This window comes from Penaeus chinensis, chromosome 28 (genome assembly GCF_019202785.1).
Source record: "Penaeus chinensis breed Huanghai No. 1 chromosome 28, ASM1920278v2, whole genome shotgun sequence".
In the NCBI taxonomy this organism is placed as follows: Eukaryota; Metazoa; Arthropoda; class Malacostraca; order Decapoda; family Penaeidae; genus Penaeus; species Penaeus chinensis.
Genome location: NC_061846.1, coordinates 8,140,668 through 8,155,667, shown reverse-complemented (window position 1 = coordinate 8,155,667; position 15,000 = coordinate 8,140,668). Strand labels below are relative to the sequence as shown.

At 34.3% G+C, this 15,000-nt stretch overlaps 1 protein-coding gene across 5 annotated transcripts in view; it reads right to left on the bottom strand.

Moving 5' to 3' along the window:
- Positions 1-2,942: 2,942 nt before the first annotated feature.
- LOC125040168 (CDAN1-interacting nuclease 1-like) overlaps positions 2,943-15,000 on the bottom strand; it is a 13,664-nt gene continuing 1,606 nt past the window's right edge. For all 5 annotated transcript variants that reach the window (XM_047634703.1, XM_047634702.1, XM_047634701.1 and 2 more), the window contains 7 exons: positions 13,527-13,637; positions 12,665-12,801; positions 6,569-6,648; positions 5,184-5,233; positions 4,825-4,958; positions 4,424-4,529; positions 2,943-3,363 (listed from right to left, as the gene is read on the bottom strand). In XM_047634703.1, coding sequence (XP_047490659.1) covers positions 3,231-3,363; positions 4,424-4,529; positions 4,825-4,958; positions 5,184-5,233; positions 6,569-6,648; positions 12,665-12,801; positions 13,527-13,637 — 751 coding nt within the window. In that variant the 3' untranslated portion in view covers positions 2,943-3,230. The remainder of the gene's footprint in view (positions 3,364-4,423; positions 4,530-4,824; positions 4,959-5,183; positions 5,234-6,568; positions 6,649-12,664; positions 12,802-13,526; positions 13,638-15,000) is intronic.

The following is a 15,000-nucleotide window of genomic DNA, read 5'->3' as shown; positions in this document are numbered from 1 at the left end:
ATTTGTACTTTTTGATTTTCCTCATATCCATTCACTTTGATGCAACCAAAAATAGAAACAATTAGATTTAGGGTTTAGTCCTCATTGAAGATTTCTAGTTATAGTTAAAGGATGATATCATTTTGCTCTCTGATTTTTTTTTTTTTTTTTTAAACTAAAGTATAATAGCAAGCCAAATATAAAACCAAGCTCAAGGGGAATATTCCTCCCTGTTGCGTGTGCATGTCTAAAATACACACCCACACCCACACCCACTCTCACACCCACACTCTCATACACACACACTCACATTCAGTCACACCCACACTCACTCTCACTCTCACACCCACACCCACACCCACACCCACACCCACACCCACTCTCACACCCACACCCACTCTCACACCCACACCCACTCTCACACCCACACCCACACCCACTCTCACACCCACACCCACTCTCACACCCACACCCACTCTCACACCCACACCCACTCTCACACCCACACTCACACCCACACCCACACCCACTCTCACACCCACACCCACTCTCACACTCACACCCACACCCACTCTCACACTCACACCCACACCCACTCTCACACCCACACCCACTCTCACACCCACACCCACACTCACATTCACATTCACAGTCACACCCACTCTCACACCCACACCCACTCTCACACCCACACCCACACCCACTCTCACACTCACACCCACACTCACATTCACACCCACACCCACACTCATATTCACACCCACACCCACACCCACATCCACACCCACATCCACGTCCGTATGCACATATGCACACGCACGTAAATATATATTAGATAATTATTATTTAATAAAATAAAATAGAATTTTTCTATAAACTAGAAAATCTAAGTCTATTCTCATTTTATACAAATTATACTATTTTTTTTTTAATTACACTATATTCATGTTAGTCTAATCTAAAAGGGATTCAGATATAGAATTTGTACTTCATTATATTAGGAATGATATTTTTGTACCTTTTCCTTCTCTGTCAGTATGTAGATACACATTCTCACTCTCTTTAATACAAATAAACACACACACACACACACACACACACACACACACACACACACACACACACACACACACACACACACACACACACACACACACACACACACACACACACACACACACACACACACACACACACACACAGAGGTATATGTAGTTCTATATACATGAGTGTAGCTAGACATTTGGGGCAGGGGGGGGGGGGCTAGGTCCATTGAGAGGCCTCCTATATTTATTAAGTTTGATAAAAAAAAAGCTTTTGACAAAATGAAAACATTTATTACTTACCCAAACTTAAAACATTTAAAAGTACAGAATTAACATAACATACACTTCTTGCTCATTAAAGTTATCATGTAAAGTTACTAAAAATAAATTGTACTTATAATGATTTATGCTGAATATCTATCTTCTTTTTTTTGGGGGGCGTGTCATTTGGGGGCTCCCTCCTTTGGGAACACAAGGGAGGGGGTGAAGTATTACCTCCCCTAACTACCCACTTGCTGCAGTTGTGTGTGTATACATATGTACATCTATATATATATATCTATATATAATATATATATAGCTATGTGTATGTATATATAAATATATATATATATAGCTATGTGTATGTATGTATATATATATATATATATATATATATATATATATATATATATATATATATATATGTATATATATATATATATATATATATATATATATATATATATATATATATATATATAGCTAAGCCATTTTTCTTGCCATAGGTGTGACAGATGATACAATAATAAGAGTACAGTAGAAAGGGGTGTTATAATAATATTTCCCTTATTTTTTGTTAAATCTTTTGGTGAACAAAATACAATCCTTTATTTATATCATAAGAATCTCAGAAAGATGTAAAAGTAATTACATCAGTGCAAATACATTATGTACACCTTTTCTTTCTTTTCTTTTTTTTGTTTTGTATTTTCTGACCAGAGTTTTCTCCCTAATAAAAGATAATTTATGCCAGAACTTCTGTAAATTTAACACAGTGATGTCTGCACTTATTTGCTTTATAAACTATTACCATAAAAATTGTATAAAAAAATATTTACTGATAGGAATTTGATTTTTTAAGTTTCAGAATGTGTGAGTTGGGAACCTAATATTAAGGTAGGTTTTACTAAAGAGTATTTGAGATCAACAGGTATTCCCAGAAGAGTATTTAATGTATATTATGTATCACTCTCATATATGTAGAAAAGAATGTATGGAATTATGTAATTTGCTATAATATACTTATATTTCATTAGTAAAATGTTTTAATGTATGAAAATGATGTAAAATTTAGGTTAAATTAGCACTATGTAATATACATTGTCAGTGAAGTTAAAAGCACATTTAAGATATGATAATGTTTAGATTATAGTTTAATTGTGCATTATCTTTTTTAGGACTGAGGGTATTCTTTATTTTATCCACATTTCAATATTTGTGAATTATATCATTATGAAAGAAGTTTTGAAAGAAAAATATACTTGGAGCTTCCAGTATTTTTGTATTTGGCAATGGGGCTAAAAATAATCATGACAAAGGTATTACTAAAGAAGAGGTGCTTTGGTAACTTAAACTAGAATAAGGTTTCACATTTAATAATTCAGTGAGGTGCAGAAAAGTATCCAGAATATATTGAAAAGAAAATCAAATACTTTTTTTCATGTGGATTCCTGCTTGTATGTTGAATGGTACTTATTATTATTGCGTTAATGTAAGATTTTGCTTAAGTGAGTACTTCAGCAATGTAATTATGCTCTCAATAAATTAGTATATTGATATTGTTTGTTTGCTTTTTTTCCTTTTAAAAATTCCTCACTATTACTGAATGTATCACAAGTGGTAGTGGAAAGTCATCTACTTAAAAAAGAAAAAGCATAATTTTTCACAATTTAATTTTCCTTTTTTAACAAATATATACATACAACAGATCTTCTAATAATATTCTTTTCATGATTGTGTTGCAGTTTGGTAAAAAGACACTATAGCAATAATTACCTATTTACACAATTTTTCATGAAATACAAATAATCTATCACTTTACAGTACTGAATATCTCAAAAAAAATATATCTGTACAAAGTCAAGTAACTCAAATTTATCAGCACGACATAACCTGATATGATCTCTATGACAAATGATATGATTTAATTCTTAAATGTCCACCTCATGCTACTGAAAGTGGATCCATTAAGATGATGTTTGAAGGGAAGGAGTCCCGCAACATGATTCCTTTATCTTGGTGTTCATCTAACTCCTCAATGAAGCCAAACCAGTATATCACTAACCCAGGACCAAACCTATGGAGAGAAAAATAAGATGTATGTAAGTAGATTGTTAATCCAATGCTGCCTAGAAAGTATCATGTTCACTGTAGTATTGTTTTGTGAAATGTCTCTACACACTGATGGCTCTACATGTGCTTAGCCAACAAATTGTCAATTTGTAGACCTTGTGACCTCACCTAATTTCATCTTTCCTTGAGTTTTTTGTAAAAAAAAATATATCAGTCCAAAAGCATAAAATGAACAACTACCACTTCCATATAAAGCAATTAAATTTAAAGATACTTTGGCATTTCATATCACAGCTCAAGCTATCATTTGCATCTACACAAAATGAAAATAGATTAGGACTCAGATCATACTTCTTTCTAAAATACACCTCAACAAGCAAAGGAGTAAATTTAACATCCAAAAGAATCATGGATCCTACAGTTAACCCCTTGGGTATTCAATGTTAAAGACCATGCCAACTTCTCAAATGAAAAGGTTATGATGAAGATTTATACTATACACTCCCAAATCAGAACTTTGCATTTAAGGTTGACTTCGTAAAAGTCTTTGGAATGAATAATTAAACCCTGGTTTAACCCAAATCTGATAGCCATGGCATGTACCTACATACCATGCCCACTGTATTACTTTATTAATTGTTTTTACACACAGATGGCTACATTTGTACTCATGAGCCAATTATGAGTACTACCTGTCTTGTCTGTTTACGCTTTTCCTTGATTTTCAAAAATATTTTACATTATCTTATACTGCCGTTACTAATGTCTATAATATTATAATTATAGCATTAGTAAAAAAAAAAAAATTCCTGCCAATTCAAGCAAAGGTGAAATCGGGTAAGGTCACAAGGGCTAATAGCTGACTCCTTTGTGGCTAAGCACTGGCAGAGCCATCTATGTGCAGAGACATTTCACAAAATATTTTAAAAGGAGCAGAGCATTTTCCTGGCAGCATTGAGTTAAAATACCAAAAGATTTAAAGGAGCAGGAGAGAGAGAAAAAAAAGAAACAGAAGCAAAAAGAAAAGGAAAGAGAGAAAAACAATAAATAAATCACATACTAACCTGTTCCAATAACTCCAAAATTGGTCCTTGAGATATGTCCGGTGGTTCTCTTCATCACCAAAGGATGCCTTGCTCTCAATCCAGTTGATTACTTGGCCATCAACAGCTGTTCAAGATTTAATCAATGTAGTCAACTAATATTACCATGGCTACTTATAACTAGTCTTCTCAGATGATGCAATTACTGATTTATTGACTATAGTTTCCAAGATTTTTCACCCTTGTTTTTCCCAACTATATAATTTTGCACTTATAAATGTATAAATTCTATAAGCAAGAGGAGTTCAACTGAAAGTCCATTTACATAGGACCGTCAAGATTAATAACAAAAAAAATTAATTCAGCACACTCTTCACAATCTTTAATTACACAATTCAAAACTTCAGTCATAATATACCTACCAATAGGTATATCTAACTTGATATCTGGAGTCTTATCATAACCCTTCAACCGCAGCTCATCTTCATTGTGGTAGCTTATATTCAACTTCTCCAGGTTTCGTCTCAGCAAAAATTCATATTCATGGCCGATGGAACTGAAAATCATCAATGTGTTAATTACCAGAGATAACCATCAAGGTATGAATTATCATACTTAGCAAATTCACATATGAATGAAGCACTGTACAATCATGTTTATATATCTTTAATGTTCCATATGAATTTCCTGATATAATCATAATCATAAACTACTGTAGTGAGCAACACTATAATCAGATCTCCAAGTTAAAATGACTCTGACATTTTCTTCAAATACTTACTGTTTTATACTGTCAGCAAATGGTCCGTAAACATCATCCTCAAGAAGGCACTGGAAAATAAAGGACAACTTTGTTAAATTCTACTTTGGACAAATAAATATAATTTGAAAGATTATTTCCTATCATAAATTATAACTCACTGCTTTTGTTTTGAAAAGCTAAAAGTGAATGATATTGACTTTTCTAAACCCAATCACCAATACATGCCATGCCCACTGTAAGTTTATCTATTGTATTTGCACATAGATGGCTCTATACAAGTTTAGTCACCAAAGAGACTGTTACTTGTCTTACCAATCTGACTTGTTTACCCTTTTCCTTGATTTATATTATTGTCATTAACCCCTACAATCTGGATGATGTGACCACCACATCATGAAAAAATTTGGCTCAAGGGGCAGGAGACGTGAACATGCTGTCATGGGAAAATCTGGCTGCGGGTCGAATGACAGAAAATTGCCATCATGAGAATTTTAGCTGAAGGCTGGGGTGACAAGAAATACTCGCTGTGGTTAATGTTACGGAGAGCGATGCACAGAGATAGAGGAAATGGACACTGCCGTTTTATGCAACCTCGTATTTGCGCAAAATGACGAAAATATCCGCTGCATGTCCACAACACCCTCACACAGTTCTTAATGTTATGTTTTCTTTAAGTAGGCATGAAGTGCTAATAAAGGAGGGATACAGGGGGCTTGCCCCCTGTCTAGGGAATAAATAGAAAGTAGGAAAGGTTAGGTTTGGATTTTGGGTTTGCATGATAGTCTGGTTTTGGGACTTCATCTCAAGTGGGTGCATTGCTCTCGGTAACAAATACCCTCACCACATGGGCACAAAGCTCTTGGAATGGTGATTAGACTCATGTGTGAGTCATGAATGGAAGAGCACTGGCTCCATAGAAGACATCACTTTCATGCTCAGCATCCTATTCCTAGCCGCTGTGACCAGTGGCACAGGTTGTATTACAGGAAATTGAAGAAAAAAAAAAAAAGAAAAAAAAAAAAAAAAAAAAACAAACACACACACACACAAATAACAAAATAGGAACAATATTATTCCAAACTAACTGTAACCTGAGATGATAAGATGATACACCAAGCAATATCAACTAAATAATACAAATCCATAACAACATTAAAATTTAAGTACACAACTGAACTTAAGTTATCACCATATTTTCAGGAACTGCAGTTAGATCACTTATGGGATAAGAACATTTGAACATAGATAACACAGGTGCTAACGGAAAAAATCATTTAACATTCAGAGGTTATGAAAGAGAGCAGCTTCATTAACAGCATTTCTACAAAACAGAACTTACTGGCCAAGGAGATATCAAAGTATCAGTTACAATAATATAATATAATAATATAATCAGTTCTTACCATATAAACCTCATAGCTTAAATCTCGGTCCATTATTTGTGTCGTGTCTCGCAGAAGCCGATTTACGTGGGTCTTGCTAACTGGTAATGAATAGAATTTTGTATTAATGAATATGATCAAATAAAAATTGCACGTAAGCAAATTTTTCTATTTAGTTTTATCTTATATTTGCATATATATATAATATATAATATACAAACAAGCATGATACAATTAGTAAGGGGAGGATAAGAGTGGAAAAAATAAAAAGTGAGAGTGAATGTGACTAAGAATAATGCTGGTGTGGAATAATGAGAATTGATGAAAATGAACGTGAAAATGAAAATGAGATTGGAAGTGAAAGTAAGAATAAGACTGAGTATATCTCGAACCATTTTAACCAAATCATATAGTTTTATATGTAATTTCTAAACCCTATATAACATAAAGTCACATAAAATCAAGAAATCTTTATAATCTTTGATTATAAACTATAACCATACATTAAATTTTTTCAACCTAACTACAAATAAAGTCACATGGCTCACAAGCTTTCCAGGAATCAATCAAAGGGTCTGATACCCAACATTCTTTAGGTATCCTGAACTGGAAGAGGCCATACCTAGGTAACTAGAGCTGGGAAAGGCCGAATACTGCATAATCACAATATGTGTGCATGCGTGTGTGCATACAAGCATGTGTGCATACTAGTGAGTGAGAAAGTGAGAGAGCTAGATAGAGAGCGAGAGAGCTAGTGAATGAGTGAGCCAATGCACATGTACACGTGTGCATGCATGCGTGCGTGAGCAATGAAGCTGGGGGGAAATGGACATAGACTAATATGGTGTAAAAGGCACTGAATGACAAAGGAAATAACAGTGAGAATAACAGGGATAACAAAATGTAATAAAAAAAACAGCTGTAAAGGGTGAAGTGGAATTAAGGAGTGGGAGAAGGTCAAATAAAATGGGTCAACAGTTAGCTGGACAGCCGGGCCCAGCTGCCTCCCACGGTGACCTTGACCCAACACCATAACAGAAGGCGTTAAACTAAATATTTAGACCAAGAAGTGTAAGAAGTTCTACAATTTAAAAATGATCTAAACATAATGCAGTAAAGAAGACTGCATATCAAAAGTGTGGTAGAAAAAAAGTGAAAATGTATACTTAAAAAAAGAAGTAAAAATGTCATCGGCTATGTTGATGATTATACAGAAGGAAAACTTAAAGACATAAGAGAAAGTAATCAAGTAAATTCCCAGTAAGTCTGCTTTTGACTATATGTCATTATATACAGACCACCTGACTCAACTAAAGTTTTCTTTAATGAAACATTAAATTTCATTAGGTCCAAGGTATTACAAATAATTCACCCTTCATTAACTGGAATACAAAGAAAATCAAATAAGGAGCAAGTGCTACCACAGATGAGAAAGAACAAGCTGCTTTTAGATTTTGAAGAGGACTTCTCCCTACACCAAATTATCACAATTCAAACAAGAGAGAATAACTCTTGGCTTTGTTTTTGTTTTTATGAGGCAGTAAACAAGATATCATACTGTACATTTCAAACAGACCACATCACTGAAGTTATTTTAGATAAGTTCAAGAAAACATAGATAACACTGGAAAAGCAAATAGTAGAGGTAGGTAACAGTCTTAATTAAACCACTGTAGTTCAACAACAACCAAACAGACTGGGAAATGGTAAATAACTCACTACTGAATAACTGAAAGGGTGGAAAGGAAAAAAATGTCCACTTTCTTAACCAAGAAAGCAAAATAAACCTTGGACAGAATGACTTTAGAAAGGGGAGATACTGTCCAACCTGAATCCTGAATCACTGCAAAACATATATACTAAGAGACCTAAATGAGAATAAAGAAGTTGATGTAATATATATTGACTTTACAAAAGCTTTTGATAAGGTCATCCACAGAAATCTACTCCATAAAATTAAGGACCTTAGAATCAGATGAAAAGTAAGAATATGGATACAGGATTCCCTAACGTACAGGGAGCACAGCACCTGGATCCAGTAGATTAATAAAATTTTTACAAACACTGACTTTTTACAAATTAATATACATACTCTGGAAACTGCTTGTACAGAGCCTTTGGATTACTACTAATAGCCATTATGGGAAACACTACTGATTCCAAGATCGCAAATTAGTACCAAAGTATGGAATCCACGTTTCATAGATGTAATATTACTAAAACAGTCTCAAAGAGTTTTCACCCAATAATTGGTGGTCTCAATTATTGGGAAAGACTAAAACAACTCCAGCTTTTCTTTCCACAAAGATTGAGAGAAAGATACTTAATTGTGTATGTATTGAAGATCATTGAAAATTTGCCATCAAATTCACAAGAGGTAAAAGAGGGGGACTCAAGGTAAGACACCCCAAGACAGAGAAGAATATATCATCATTCTGGGATAACTGCTTAACTTCCCAATTAAGAAAAATCTATAATAAGTTTCTTAATCAAAGAGCCAAGATTTTAATAGTATGGCAAAATGTATTAGAAATACAACTCAGAGCTTTGTGGAAGTGTTTATAAGAGAATTAGACAACTGGTTGACTTCAGTACCATACAACCACCAACAAGTGGTAATGAAATGGTTAATGGTAAATAGTTAAGAGATAAATGTGCTAGACATCAAATGTCATACAGCACTAAGGTAAAGTATGGCGAAAAGGGTGGAAATTAGTTAACAATCAGGATAAGATGTGTTAGATGTCAAAGGTTGTAGAAAGCTGTGGGAGAGGATGGTGGTGAAAAGGGAATAGAGGGGGAGCAGATGGAATACAATGGGGATTTGTAAATGGGGATGTAATTAGAGGTACAGGGTGATCAGATCAAATGGAGAGTATGTGCCTGAGGAAGGAGGAGTAACACCGTATGAGGAAACTGCGAAAGAGCTATTATGAAAGAATCAAAGGGTGATATGGTAAGAAATGATAGTTGTAGAAGTAGGAGAAGAATCCAGAGAATGAAATAAAGAAACAGGGGGAAAGTGAGGAAGTATCAGGAAGAATGTCAGTAGGGAAGGGTCTAAGGGTTTGTTGAGGCATAAGGGAGTCGAGTGAGCATCTAAGTGGGGGTGGTAAGGATAATGAGGAAGGAAGAGGGAATGGAGATGAACATGGCAGAGGAGAGGATGGGGTGTTTTTTGGGTGAGTGAAAGGAAGAGGGGTAGGGGGAACTTGAGGAGGAGGGGGATTGATATCGGCAAATACTTTGAATGTAGAGTGGATAGGAATAGAGGGATTAGAGGGTGGATGAGGGAGTGAATAATTTCATTGAGTCACGTTTATGAACTTTTGGATGTCTTCAGGAGTTTCTGGAGGGGAGTTGGGTGGGGAGGTCTGAGAAACAAAGCTTTTCTTATGTTGAGGAGAATAGATGTCCTGAAGGGAAAAGATGTCCAAGGATTTTTTTGAATCATGTTTATGAACTTTTGGATGTCTTCAGGAGTTTCTGGAGGGGAGTTGGGTGGGGAGGTCTGAGAAACAAAGCTTTTCTTATGTTGAGGAGAATAGATGTCCTGAAGGGAAAAGATGTCCAAGGATTTTTTTGAATCATGTTTATGAACTTTTGGATGTCTTCAGGAGTTTCTGGAGGGGAGTTGGGTGGGGAGGTCTGAGAAACAAAGCTTTTCTTATGTTGAGGAGAATAGATGTCCTGAAGGGAAAAGATGTCCAAGGATTTTTTTGAATCATGTTTATGAACTTTTGGATGTCTTCAGGAGTTTCTGGAGGGGAGTTGGGTGGGGAGGTCTGAGAAACAAAGCTTTTCTTATGTTGAGGAGAATAGATGTCCGAGGAGAAGAGGAAGAGGTGGGTGGAGAGGATGTGGTAGGAAAAGATGGAGAAAGAGGAGGGGTAGGCACCAGGGAAATGGTAGAGATTGGAGCATCAGTATCAGTCAGAGCTGTGGTCAAAGGAGAGGCAGAGGTCAGAAAACCATTGAAATAAAATTAAGATAGGCTAGTTGATGAAGGTTTTAAACCTTAATGCCCCTAATAAGGATAAAACATTATTACTGGCCATGGTGAGCCTAAAATAAATGGGGAGAGAAAATGGTCTACCCCATGAGGGGTAAGAGGTAGACAATTAACCAAGGGAATACTGTGCCCATGGCTCCCTGAGGCCATTCATGATTGACACAAAGTCAGCCTTTCATCCTTTCAGCACGGCCCTCACACCTTAGAAAGTGGACAGAAAAGGGGATGATGAAGAAGAGAAAGAAAGGTATGGAAGAGAAGAAAAGTCCATGCAAAATTAGTTGAGGTGAGGGCTGAAGTTCAAGGTAGGGGGTGATCCTCTATGGCCTCAGTCTCCATCTCTTAACCCATTGGCGACGGGTATAGAAAACTAAAAAAAACTCTACGCTCTGGCGAACCGCGGCAACGCGCCGACTTTGAGCGCGTGAATTCGGTACATCAAGCCGAATCATTGCCTCGGGGCGCTTTTGCGCGTTGCCGCGGCGGACAGCCACACGCCACATTTCGAGCGTATTGTTATGACGCCTACAGGCGTGACCCATCGCCATTGGGTTAAGCCCCCCCCCATGACAACAACAAGCGAGGGATTGGGGGGAAGTGGTACTGAGAGAACAAGGGCTGAATCAAATGGTGTCCTTCAAGTTTAGTTCTTAGAAGATGGGCAGTCCCCTGGGATGGCCCTATCATGAGCCATTAACAGAGCCTTTGATTAAATCTATACTAAGTAATACCAAATAACCTTAATAAATCTTGATAATGCCAAATGTATTTACATATTTCCTTCACATTTCCATTTTGTTTTAGTATTTTCTTTAAATGAACAAAGTAATCATTTGTTAAGAAATTTAGATGCTTAAAACAAATTGAGTATACTGTAAATGCTTAGATTTTAGATTTCAGCACAGTAACTATGCTGCAACATTTGGTTTATATAAGGGCTTGCTACCAAGCACTCTCTGGGTATCCAGGACTGTGTCAGACTAAGTCAGGTTATCTCAAACGGGGGAAAAAACAAAACTGGGTATCCAGAACTGGGATAGGCTGAAACGGGGAATCACATCCTGGGATTCACATCCTGGGATTCACAGGCTAGGTATCCCTTTTTAGATATGCTGCATTAGGAAAATTACCTTTGCAGTCATATTATATATCATGACACACTCAGAATGTTGCTCAATTTCCTTGTCATTCATTCTATTTAGATCCTAAAGATAAGATTAGCAGGAAAGGGATATATGGGTTAACAATAATTCACTACTATTGCTATTACAACTATTTTTACTATCACTACTACTTTCTCTTGATACCTTAACCCTAACTCACAATAGACAATGTCCTATCTTGTCAAGGCTGGATCATCACTCATGCCAGGATGAAATCCTATAATGTAAGCACTATGTGTTGTGAATGCTAAAGTTGTTCAATGAGGAGAAAAATCTTTCAAAAGCAGGCTTTAAGCCTCATTTTAAACTTATTATCTAAAAAACTGTAAATGCCAGAACCAATAGGGAACAAAGCAAATTAAATGCTAATTTCTCACTCGAGAGGTTGACTACACTCCAGTCAGCATGACTTGATATGGAGAGAGAAAGAGGAAGAGGAAGAAGAAAAGGAGAGAGAAAGAAAGAGACTACTACTACTAAAATAATAATAATAATAATAATAATAATAATAATAATGATAATAATGATAATAATAATAATAATAATAATAATAATAATATTAATAATAATAATATAATAATGATAATGATAATAATAACAATAACAATAATAATAATAATAATAATAATAATAATAATAACAATAATAATAATATTAATAATAATAATATAATAATGATAATGATAATGATAATAATAACAATAACAATAATAATAATAATAATAATAATAATAATAATAATAATAATAATAATAATAATAATAATAATAATAATAATAATAATAATCATCATCATCATCATAATGATGATGATGGTAACAATAGTACTGATAATGATAATAGCAATAATAATCAGCAGTTCTAACAGTCCCCTTCACCAATAGACATTCAATTGCTCCACAATATACACAATACATAAGCACACATTAACATTAAACATACTTGTCATATGGGGCATGGCAGCACACAAATACTGCTCCAGAATCATTTTGCTCAGCATTGCAGGAGAAAAATCCAATTCTCTCGCCATCCTTATCAAGATTCCAGGAGGTTCACTGCACTCCACATTTGCCAAGAAGCTAAAATGAAAGGGAGTCAATATATATTCACTTTAATAATTGATGTCAATTCAAGCACTTGTTTAAAAATATACATATATTCATATTTATATATAATAAATATATGTTTACATTATATATATATATATATATATATATATATAAATATATATATGTATATGTTTATGTATATGTATATATGTATATATGTATATATGTATATATGTATATATGTATATATGTATATATGTATATATGTATATATGTATATATGTATATATGTATATATGTATATATGTATATATGTATATATGTTTATATGTATATGTGTATATGTGTATATGTGTATATATGTATATATGTATATATGTATATGTATATATGTATATATGTATATATGTATATATGTATATATGTATATATGTATATGTATATGTATATGTATATGTATATATGTATATATGTATATATGTATATATGTATATATGTATATATGTATATATGTATATATGTATATATGTATATGTGTATATATATGTATGTGTGTGTGTGTACACACACACACACACACACACACACACACACACACACACACACACACACACACACACACACACACACACACACACACACACACATTTCCATCTAAATGCCTACACATACATATACACAAGTGCATAAACACACACACACATACACTTAAATTTAGTAACTTATATACATTGAAGACGAGAAAAAATAATTACCTCTGATACAAGTGGTTTGCATTTTCTGGAGCATTTAACTTGTGAAATGATTTCTTCACTTTTTTCTGCATCTCTTGGCAATAGATACTGCCTAATGTCTGCTGGTTTATGCTGCAAAGTGAGTTACAATTATCTAAGAACTTGTCAAAGTATAAATTCACTAAAAATACAAGATTTATGGTTTCAAAAAAATATTCTAAGCAACTAAATTTTTTTTTGTGTGTCATACTGACTTGTAAAATGTGATATCAGAAACAAAATGAAAGCAACTGAATAAGGCAACGAAATGTCTTAGATGTAAAAATGGCATTTTGTATTTATCTTTACCCTATATACATTTATTTCACTTGTAAGGACTATTAAGAAAAAAAAAATCAAGCATGGATGTCTTTTTTGAATGCCACACAAATACATTCTACAATCTCAAGACGAATCACAACTTTGTGTTAACTATAAACAGAGGCAGAATAAAAGGAGCTTCAATAAGTAGGCTCATGTAATAATTGCATCTCAGTAAGAGGGAAAAAATACAGTTAATAGCATTCCCTGAGCAGCTGTGGCATTCCCAAACATTTCTAAAATATCTTAACCCAACATCACTGAGAAAATGTTGTGTTCACCATAGTACTGTTTTGTGAAATTTCTCTGCACATAAATGGCGTCACAAGAGCTTAATCACAAAGCAGTCAATTTATCAACCTTGTGACCGCACCTGATTTCAATTTCCCTTGAGTTTGCGGGAAAAACAAATGCTATCAATATCAATGCTGTTATTATTATCGACATTATAATTATTATAATATTATTAACATTACTAACAGTAATATAAGAAACCAGAAAATTCTCTGAAATTCAAGGAAAAGGGTATACAGGTGAGACAAGTAGTCCTTGTAACTGGCTCATTCATGACTTAGTACTAATGGAGCCATCTATGTGTAAAGACAATTAATAATCTAAACTTACAATGGGCATGACATGTACATACATGCACTCCCTGGGAGATTCAGGTTAAGATATAGATTTTCTTTTTTTTTAGATGTTAATTCAAAAAACAATATTTGGCCTAAATATGAATTTAACCTTTTGGAGCCATGTAATGTGACCATCATATCATGAAAAAAATTTGACTAATGGCTGAGGTGACAGATACATGCCATCATACAAAATTTACCTGAATGTTGGGGTGAGGGGAATAACTTTTTGATGGGTGATTAAGAAGGGGTTTTGGCATTGTTTCCACCAGTAAACGAGTTTGGAATGTACCATCCATGAACCATGACTAGGAGAAGGACACTGTTTCTGTGCTCACGGTGACTGGTCGTGCTGGGTTTATTACAGCAAGTTGAATATTACAGAAATATATATAAAAAAAGACACAAATAACAAATGTTACTAATTGCTTTTGTTTTTGCACAGTTATAAACTACCTAGAGAACTGATATGGAGAGTCCAAAGAAACAATCTATTACCTTCT